The 10259-nt window shown below is 37.0% G+C and overlaps 3 protein-coding genes across 3 annotated transcripts; 1 reads left to right on the top strand and 2 right to left on the bottom strand.

Moving 5' to 3' along the window:
• The first annotated feature begins 267 nt into the window (after positions 1-267).
• LOC109607184 (putative fatty acyl-CoA reductase CG5065) lies at positions 268-3169 on the top strand. Its single transcript, XM_049968673.1, has 7 exons — positions 268-351; positions 1247-1458; positions 1510-1758; positions 1821-2272; positions 2325-2564; positions 2677-2931; positions 2995-3169. The coding sequence occupies exons 2-7, from the start codon at positions 1270-1272 to the stop codon at positions 3083-3085; spliced, it is 1476 nt and encodes a 491-aa protein (XP_049824630.1). The 5' UTR covers positions 268-351; positions 1247-1269; the 3' UTR covers positions 3086-3169.
• On the bottom strand, positions 3166-5979 carry LOC109600142 (lysocardiolipin acyltransferase 1). The gene is made up of 5 exons (XM_020016227.2): positions 5657-5979; positions 5497-5603; positions 4378-4591; positions 3936-4317; positions 3166-3872 (listed from the first exon to the last, which is right to left on the bottom strand). Exons 1-5 carry the CDS (start codon positions 5706-5708, stop codon positions 3512-3514), a joined length of 1116 nt encoding a protein of 371 aa, XP_019871786.1. The 5' UTR covers positions 5709-5979; the 3' UTR covers positions 3166-3511.
• A 464-nt stretch (positions 5980-6443) lies between these two features.
• LOC109600156 (putative fatty acyl-CoA reductase CG5065) lies at positions 6444-9428 on the bottom strand. The gene is made up of 8 exons (XM_020016243.2): positions 9322-9428; positions 8189-8395; positions 7798-8132; positions 7575-7744; positions 7286-7518; positions 7035-7234; positions 6720-6977; positions 6444-6670 (listed from the first exon to the last, which is right to left on the bottom strand). The coding sequence occupies exons 2-8, from the start codon at positions 8381-8383 to the stop codon at positions 6535-6537; spliced, it is 1527 nt and encodes a 508-aa protein (XP_019871802.1). The 5' UTR covers positions 8384-8395; positions 9322-9428; the 3' UTR covers positions 6444-6534.
• Between the last annotated feature and the right edge of the window lie 831 nt (positions 9429-10259).

Genomic DNA, 10259 nt, shown 5'->3' with positions numbered 1-10259 from the left:
AATTAATATATATAATTGACCAATTAAAATATTAATTTTTCGTCGGAATTGTGCGTAAATGGTGCGTTTAACACACTTTTGCACACACAAAACCAGCATTAACTAGTAAAACTGTCGAATGTTCATGTTTGGTCATTAAAATTCGTTTTCGAGTCTTGATTTACTTCGCCGCAAATTGATTGGTTTATATTAATGATTGCTGTTAAACTTTGACTTGAAATTTGCTTTATTGTTGTACCTGCGAAGTGTATATAAGTAAGAAAGTGTATCTTTTTATTTCGCAGTCACGTTTCGTCGCCTTTGTGCAAATTTACTGTGCCTGATTTTTGTGTGGAATTTTTTTTATTTCAAGTAAGTAATGGTTTATAATTGAATGGATTTAAGCAACCACTTCATAACACGAAAAAAACCTCCAATCAAAAATCAATCAAGCATCAATTATTGACAAAAATTATTGATCAACGAAATGGTTAATAATATATTACGACACTGGCTTGATTGATTTAGATTTTCGCAGTCGCAGACAGGAAAATTTCTCTTTTCCGCATTATAAGATGTAATCCCATCATCGAGTCAATTATGCAATTTACTGATACTTTGTAAATAAGGTCAATTGTTCACATTTTAAGATTATTTCATTATTTGCACATTCACTATTATGGATTACTAAACAATTTAACAATAATACTAATGATGAGTGAAAGCAACAATTTGCTTTGAACTATTTTAAAAAAGATAAATTTATGTTTTAGATATTTTAAATTAAATTGGAACTATTAATAATTATTAATAGTTATATAATTTTTAATAGTTTTAAGCACAGGACATTTTGGTCACCACTGAGATAATTTTGGGCATATTTAAACTATATTTAATAATTTAAACCTTTTACCTCCTTTTTAAACCTTTGTAGTCCAATTTAAAGGGTTTTAATCATTTTAGAGTACGATTAATAATTAATAAAAACTGTTCTAAACTTGTGTTCACAAATAAGATAAGTAGATTTTAACTATATTTAATAATTTAATTTTTATAATCAAATTTAAAAAATTTTAATCATTTTGAAGTGTTATTTATAATTCAAGAATAATTTTAAACCTTTAATTAAATTCAGACAATTTTAATCATTTCCAAAATATGAGTGACAGTTTAAAGCACTATTTGAAACTTTATAATCAACATTCGGACAGTAATACAAAGATAAACGACAAAATAACAAACTTATTAAACACTTCCTTCAAATTAGGAACTTCTTAGATAATTTTGAGGATGGAAGACAGAGTTGCGGCAGTTTTTAAAGGCACGACCGTCTTCATAAGCGGCGGCACAGGCTTCATCGGCAAAGTGCTGATCGAAAAGCTGCTGAGATGCTGTCAGGTCAAGCAGATCTTCGTCCTCATTCGCAGGAAGAAGGGCATGTCGATCAACGAACGCATCAACCACATGTTCAAGAATCCGGTTTGATATCGTATCAAATTGTGTTCTCTTTAGTTGAACGAATCTTTTCAGCTGTACGACACGTTGAGGGAGAGGGATCCGGAGGCGTTCAAGAAGTGCACCGGCATGTCGGGGGACGTTTGCGAGCCGAATCTGGGCATGTCGCAGTATTTCAGGAATCTGGTGATCAACGAGGCCGATTTCATATTCCATTCGGCCGCCACGACCAGGTTCGACGACACCGTCAAGTACGCCGTCACCATGAACACCAGGGGGACTAAATTTATGCTGGATCTGGCCAAGGAGTGTAAAAAACTAAAAGTAATTAACGTTCCCTTACTGTGTTTTACCAGTCTTATCTCAAATGATTCTTCCTTTAACAGTTATTTGTTCATTTATCCACTGCCTACGCGTTTCCCCAAGAAAAAGTGTTGGGGGAACGCCGCTACGAACCGCCAGCGAACCCGCACAGCGTCATCGAAAGCCTGGAATGGATCAAGGACGACGCGTCTGATAAGCTGACCAAAGAAATCCTTCAAAACACCCCCAACACATACACCTTTTCGAAGGCCTTGGCCGAAGAACTGGTCAACGAACAGGTGGGCAAGTTGCCCGTGTTGATACTGCGTCCCTCGTTGGTGGTACCGATCTTTGACTCACCTCTTAAAGGATGGGTGAACAACTTGCAGGGACCGATGGGGCTGTTCGTGGGCGCGGGCAAGGGGGTGATCAGGTCCATGTACATGAACCCCAACGCGTACGCCAACCTCATCCCCGTCGATGCGGTGGTGAACATAATATTGCTGATGACCAGGGAAAAACTAACCAAGAAACTGTGAGGCTGAACAACAACCGTTACTGTTGTTTGACGTTTGTTATTGTTGTAGGGACGGACACATATATAATGCGGTGGTTCCGAAGGAGGATAACAACAGGACATGGCAGGAAATTATTGATACCGGAAGAAAGATCGTGGAGGAGGAAGTACCGTTCAACATTGTACTTTGGTATCCCGGAGGAAGCATTCAAACTAATAAATATGTGCATTTGTTTAATTTCTACATGTTTCAACTTATTCCTGCTATTTTTGTTGACATATTACTCTATATTTTAGGTTACGACCCCATGTAAGTACTTTATTTTCTCTATTCAACACTTCATACGGTTTTAATCATCTTCAGATAGTTTAAATCTTCTCAGTTCTCCCTCAAACACATTTGTATGAGTTACCACTTGCAGATTGTACACATCACAAAGAAGGATACAAAAGGCAGCTTCAATGTTTGAGTTTTACACTGGAAGAAGCTGGGACTTTGACAATTCGGCAGAAATGGTGCGGGATGGGATGAACGAGATTGAAACGAAGTTATATCGAATCGATTCTAAAAATTTCGACGTCCACGACTACCTTGTGAACTGTATGATGACTGTTAAAAGAGTCAATCTCCATGAACCACTTGAATACTTGCCCAAAGCCCAAAGAAACCTAAAAATGTAAGTCGTAAATTCCATCCAATCCATGGTACAATTCAGTTCACTGAAACGTTTTTATTACAGATTATATTATGTGGACCGATTTTGCAAGGGTATGTTTTTCGTGATGGTGTTTTATTATATTTTCAAGTTGGTTGTACATCTCATGTCATAGAATTGCAGATATTTTTTGGTGTGGGTTTGGTGACAAACGTTTTTTACTTGTAAATTATTTGTTTTAATAAAAGTGCGAAATGAAGCTGCAGCGTTTTAATTCGTAATTTTTATTAGGATTACATAAATAATACGACGAACGAAAACTCGAACCCAATTTACCTAATTAGTTCGAGCTGACGCCGTTCATTTGGCACGGGAATTCACCGAAACAGGACACGCCATCTTTGTCTGAATGATCAAAAGACGCGTATTCCCGCAACTAAATTTAAAACCAGCCAGCAATTCTGCGTCAGATGCTGACGAGAAAGTGACAAATTAACTTAGCCGTCCGAACCCGAAGATTCCACCTCAAGATTCACTCACTTTTATGTCCATTTAAACTATTTCAAGTCAGGATTTAATTGGGGATTTATTGGGACACAAATTAGAGGTGTTGTGAGTCACCGTGTCGGTACAGACACTTTTTCATATTGTACAACGCGATCTCGAACATTTGGAAGCCGTCAGCAATGAAATTCACCAGAACCATTGCCAAGGAATGATAGATGACGAGATCGCGGAAGTGCGGCACCAATATGAAGAGTGTCAGCGCCAAATATGGCAGAAGTGTCCAGAAAACGAGGGCGAAGTACAGCTCCCATTTGTTGTTGTTTCTCAGGATTTGCCCGTGCAGAAACTGGCCCGTCATCTTGAACTCCTTTATCGTCCTCTCCTTGTCCGACCAGCGCTTCTCCAAGAACTCCTTGAGATCCGCCTCATCGTTGGGCAGCACCGAACTGGAGTACCTAAAGAAGAAAAGGGAAGGACAACGCCTTGTAGTCAAAATTGAGGCAGTTTAAAAGGAATACCTGACGAAATGAACGTAGACTTGCTTAGGGAACACTCCATTGAACAACATCTTCTCATTCTGGGGTACAGAGTCGGGATAAATAATGGTAACATCATACACAGCATCCAAACTTCGAGTCTTCAGCAGTTGAGATGCTATGTAAGTGAACCCCGTCGTTCTGGGATGCAAAACGTAGTCGTACTTAACCAACCCGTTCTTCTCGGCGAACCTGTCGCTGTTCCCCTTCGTCGTCGGCGTGAAATCCGTCCCCTCCGGGAACAATATCAAACTAAACTTGTACCCCAGATCGGAGATGTACGTCAGGTACTTGGTGAACGTCTTCAAGTCATCGCGCCAGTTCCTCCTGATGTAAACGAAGCAGGCCAGCTGCATCACCCAACCTGAACCCAAAGAAAATCAAATCAGTCAGAGAACTATTAAAGAATGGAGGGAGAATTGACCAGGTCCCGGGATGTGTCTGATGACTTCCTTCAGCACGAACTTGGTGGAGTGCATGAAACGGCCGGGTCCTTGCACGCAGTGATATACGGTGGGCCAGAGGAAGTTCCAGTCGGTGCGGGTGCGGTGGTTCATCACGATGAGGCTCATCTCGCCGGCCACGATCGGGTCGCCGCTGACCTGGATCGTGCAGCCGCACAAGAACTCCAGCAGCGCCTGAACAGATACATTTTAAAGTTTGTAACTTACTTTTATAAGTCACTGGTACTGATTTATTGAAGTAGTCAATAGTTTTTATTAAATTGAATTAATTAAAATATTAATAATAGGAAATAATCTTTGAAATTAAACAAACATCTAAGTTTTTTCGTTTCATTTGAAGACAATGAATTAATTACTTAGTTTAACTAATCATTTTAAAAAAGTGTTTATGCCATATAATATTCATCCGGCCGTTTCGCTCTGATAACTCAGTTGGTTAAAACGCCCGACATTTCCAAAAGTGAATAATTTATCTCCAAGAAACTCAGGTTCGAATCTGACTTAAGGTTTATAGGTTTTATGATTTTTTTAAGCAATTTATGAGTTATGAAATACTTAATTTAATTAAAAGGACTACAATGATGAAACCAATAATGAGATACATCCGTTTAATTCAAAATGGCGTATAAAATCTATAAATTTGCACATGTGCATTGAAAATATATATATTTAGAGGAGCCAAACATGAAAATTCAAGCATCTAACGTTTATAACTTTAAAAATCACTGAAGAAATGTTTAAATATTTCCCCAGATTGTGTAGTAAGGAAATGAAAGCATATAATATGTATTAAAAATATATTTTAAGTAGCCAAATCAATAAATAATTAATTTTTAATAAACGAAAACCAAAAGTACAACGAATAAAAGTATCTTAAATAAATTTTGATTAATTATGTACTGTTCGAGAAGATTTGAAAGCAAATTTATTTAATTAATATGTTTAATAAATAATATAATTTTCTGTTTATTCTATCTATAATTAGTTATACATAATCATTAAGTATAAACAAATAAACTTGCTTCATTGCTACACAACAATTAAAAAAGTGTCAAATAATGGTATTTATGAATACTCACAGTGGGATAAAACTGCCAAAACGTAAACAGGACATCAGTGGCGTATCGATAGAGTTTATTAGACACAAACAAAAGAGGTACTATCGGGCAGTAAAGCAGTGCATACCCTGTAAAAGCAACGGCCGTCACAAAGGAAACCTTTCCCCAAAACCACACTCACCTGCGAAAATGCTCGTGTACCACAGATAACAATAAATCCACCCCCTGAACATGTTGCCGGCCTCGAGATGGTAACAAGCCGCCTCGAGGGCGAGAGCGGACCGTCACGCTCACATTCCCGCTGCCGAATGCGTTCCGCAAGGGATGAGAGGGATGCTGCGTATCGATTTTTCCCGGGCTTTTAGACGGTGGGGTGGCGGTTCAGTTCATGCACAGGATGAGGAGGATGAGAAGCACGTATTTCAGGCAGATCGTGTACGAGACGTCGCCCTGTTTGTAGGGCATTGTTTTTTCGTTGCCCGTTTTAGTCCGGTCGTTGTTTGTCACTGGGTTATGACGAGGGTTTTTGATTATTGAAGCCCCGGGCTGTTAATTTGATTACGTTCTTGGTAGGTTTTCTTTGATTTTTACTCGGGATTAAAGCTGTTATCGATTTAACATACAATTCTGTTTAAAATAAACGAGATTGTAGTTATTCCTGAACTCTAATTAGGGGATTGAAGCAATATTTTGAATATTCTAGCTTGATAAACGGTCATTAATAGCTTAATACATTGTTTTAAACCTTCTGGTCAAAATAAACAAGGCTTTAATCAATCATTTCCAAACTCTCACTGAAAGTTTTAAACTTTATAGTCAAAATTGAAACAATTTTTAACATTTTAAACAGTTAGAACTCTTTTAAACCTCGTAAACAAGAACTAAAAAAGAAAGAGTCACAATTAAAGCAGATTCAGTCAATTTTCTTGGTGGTCAAAATAAACTTAGTTATTAATTTAGAACTGTCTTAAATGTATAATTTTATTAGTAGTTACAAAAATATAATATATAAATTAAAATTAAAACTAATGACTACTCTACAAGTACTATTTCATTCGTTCACTTAACCACAACGTGTTTAACACCAGAGTGAATTGAAGTATCCAAATTCAAGAAGAATCCACTGATATATACAAAAATCCACATAAATAAACAAAACAACAGAATGTTTTTAACCAAATCCAAATAGTACAGCCTAAAAATACAGCAGTTAATATAAATTCATTCGTTTACTGTTATCGTACCTTTTCAGTACTCTTTTGGCATGTGGAATTGTTTCCGGATCTTCACGTACACAATATTTTCTCGCCCCTAAAATGTAATTCAAAATATATCGATCGTAATCGATCATAATACAAGTAGGAAAGAATGTTTTTCTGTCGGTTTCATTTAATTTTTTGTACAGACTCCTGAGTTTATCATCGTGAAAGTACCAAGGCCTCGTTGTGTAGTACTGGAGCATTGATAAACCGTTCGTTATCCTGTTTTGCGTCCTCACCAAACTAAAACCAAGTATACGTAATAAATCACAGCAATCAGACAGCTAAAAAAGTACTTACAAAGGTTTGTTTCTCGTGAGTATCATCAAAAAGTCGACGAAATAGGCGGGAATGTAATGGAGGAAGATAACAGTCAGCATATGCAAGAAATAATTCGAATTAAAGCCGCCACCGGGATACCAAAGGCATACGCTGAAAGGGTTGTTGAAGAAGTGCCTCCTGCCAATTTCCAGAGCCCTTCCCCAGGAAATCTGATTATCCTACAAAACGATATTCAGTTACAAGTTAACTTAAGTGTGAAGGTTGTTTACTCTATTGGCAACGATGTGGTAAACGTCCGTTTCGTTCTTCCGTTCAACGGCCCGTTTCCAACCGATCAAAATCAAACTGTTAATCACACAGTCGACGGGTACCAAATCGGCAAATAAATCGGGGTTGCAGTACATGGTGCGGATCACCCCTTTGCCGGCCCCCACGAAAATGCCGGTGGGGCCGTTCAGGTTGTCCACCCAGCCGGGGAACGGCTCCTCAACAGATGCTGTAACTAAACTCAACCCATCATGAGATTTATACTTAGTTAGTTTACTTAAAGTTAGTTACCTATTGAAGGACGGGCAATTGCTACGGGAAGTACCGTACTGTATTCGTTCACTAGTTGTTCAGTTAAAGCTTTGGTGTAGGCGTATGTGTTGGGGGAGTTCTTCAACAAGTGCGGGGTTATTGATTTTATAACTTCAGGTCGCATCCACTGCACCATGTCCAGAATTTTCCTGTAAAACACAATTGAATACAACACAATTTATTAACAATTTGATGGTCGTACATTGGATTGTCTGCGACGGGGTAGGTTTGCTCCTTTAGTTCCGTCTCATCGCAGTGGCAATAAGAGGTGGACACGTGGACGAAAGAAAGCAGTTGCTTGAAGTGGCACGCCAGATCCAAAACGTTTTTGGTACCTCCTGTGTTCATTAAAACTGCTGGCTTTAGAGCTTGGTCGAAACGTACGTTGGCTGCCATGTGGAAGATCATGGTCACATTATCTTTTAGTAAGGTAAAATCTTGATTGTTCAAATTTAAGTTATTGAAGGTCACGTCCCCTTGCACAACCTGTAATTTGTTGAAAACATCCTTCTGATTGTTCTTGAGCTGTTCGAAGATCTGCAAGGAAAACTAATGTTGAGAAGTACCTCTAATTAAAATTTTTAAATACTCACCGGACAGTTCAGGAACTCGTTCAACCTTTGAGCACTCTCCTTGCCTTTTTTGTTGCGAATCAGCAAATAGATGGTACCAATTTTTGGACAACTTCTCAGCAACTTCTCCACCAAAACTTTGCCCATAAAACCAGTGGCGCCCGTTATGAGAACGTGCTGGTTCTCATAAAAGTCGGCGACTTTCGAATCGCCCATTTTGATTTATTCCTACAAATTGACTAGGATAATTGTTCAAGAACAGTTCTTGGTTGCGGTTTTTGTTCGAATGATGCGTGGGATTGTTTCGGTATTTGATGTAAATGTTAGGGGCATTATATTGAAATTAAGTTGGAAACTTTAGAAAGTGATATTTCGGTGATTATCACACTAATTGTTAATGGAACGTTGCATAATTTTAACCATTAAGATCTGCTTTGTTGGGTTTAACCATTGTTGAGCATTATGTTAATTTACCAATTAGTTTGTGTATAACAAGTAGCAACAACAAGACTTTTCTAACTAGATTAATTTTTAATGCAGTATAACAACAACAATTTTCTTTAATTTATTCAGCAGGAATCCTTGAAATTAACGACACAAACCACACACTATTTTAATAAAGTGTTCAAAATATTTTGAATATTCTAATCAAAATTGAGACAGTTTCAGTCCATCTAAATAATTATCAAAAGCTTAACAATTTTCTTTAATTTATTCAGCAGGAATTCTTGAAGTTGCACCACTAACACTAAACACAAACCACACACTATTTTAATAAAATTTTCAAAATATTTTGAATACTCTAATCAAAATTGAGACAGTTTCAGTTCTTCTAAATAATTGTGAAAAAAATTCACTGTCTTAAAGTTTGTAGTCAAAATAAGTACATTGATAATCTCAAATTAAATGATCAAAAGACATCGAAGCAATATTTTGAATATCGTAGTCAAATTGATAGTTTTAGTCATTTTTAGAGAGACATTAGTGATTTAAAGCACCATATTATATGACCTATTCACAATTAGTTAAACCAAACATAAAACTATAAGAATAAAAATTTTCTTTAATTTATTCAGTATGAATCCTTGAAATGAACGACAATTTTCCGCCACTAACACCGATGATAAAACGGTGGCACAACAATAAACGGGCACCTTTTTCAAAAAATTTTCAAAGTCGAATCCATAAAACTGCTCATAAAACCACTCAGCAATTACTTCTCGAGTTTACGACACACGCACACTTCAGCACGACATTCCGATTTCAATGTACCATTTACTATTCCTTCTGTTGGTAGGTGGGATTTTCTATTAATACAGAGGACCCCACCACCATTTTTCTGGTTTTTTCAACCGTTAAACAGATACCGTTTTTTTTTTAATTAATGGTACCACGATTAGAATTTTTGGCATTGGGAAATTTGGCAATGAATCATTCTTCTTCGGGCGTTCGGATCAAGGTACGAGGCTCAATATCATAATTGGTTATTAATAGTTAAGGCGCATGTTGTTGGTTGGTTTGGTAATCGGGTGATTTGTGCCATTAAACCTTTAAACAACGGAAAAATAACAAAGATACTAGGTTTTGCGAAATCAATTGGTAAACGTGCAACGGCACTTGTCTCGATTTAGTAAATCACAAAGTGAAAGTGTACGTTGCGTTTGATTTTGTTTGACGCAATAACGGATCCTTGAACGCGCGATTTTTCCGTTCCTCGCAAATATTTGTCTCTAACATCTTTTCTGTTATGTCATCATCGCATTCTTCGGTTTGGTTTTTTCAGTTAATTATGGCCTGTTTGGCAATTATAAACCCATCAATCGTGACTAGACTGATTAGGCGTATATCTTTTTGTTGTTCAAAGGGGAAAAACGCAATTTGTGATGATTACTCATTTCTACAAATATTAAGATAAATATTGTCTTCACACTCGTTGCAGTTCTACTAAATTAAATATTTACATTAATTAATTTATAAGCAAATTACTACTTGCATAATTAACATCTTCTCTCTTCTCTTTCAACAGTTTTCACGCTGTTATAAGATGCATTTAATTGAATAATGATTCCATAGTGTTTACTCAATATTTAAA

The sequence above is a fragment of the Aethina tumida genome, chromosome 6 (assembly GCF_024364675.1).
Source record: "Aethina tumida isolate Nest 87 chromosome 6, icAetTumi1.1, whole genome shotgun sequence".
Taxonomy (NCBI): domain Eukaryota; kingdom Metazoa; phylum Arthropoda; class Insecta; order Coleoptera; family Nitidulidae; genus Aethina; species Aethina tumida.
Note: the sequence above shows the minus strand (reverse complement) of the source record. Positions and strands in the feature narration are given on the sequence as shown.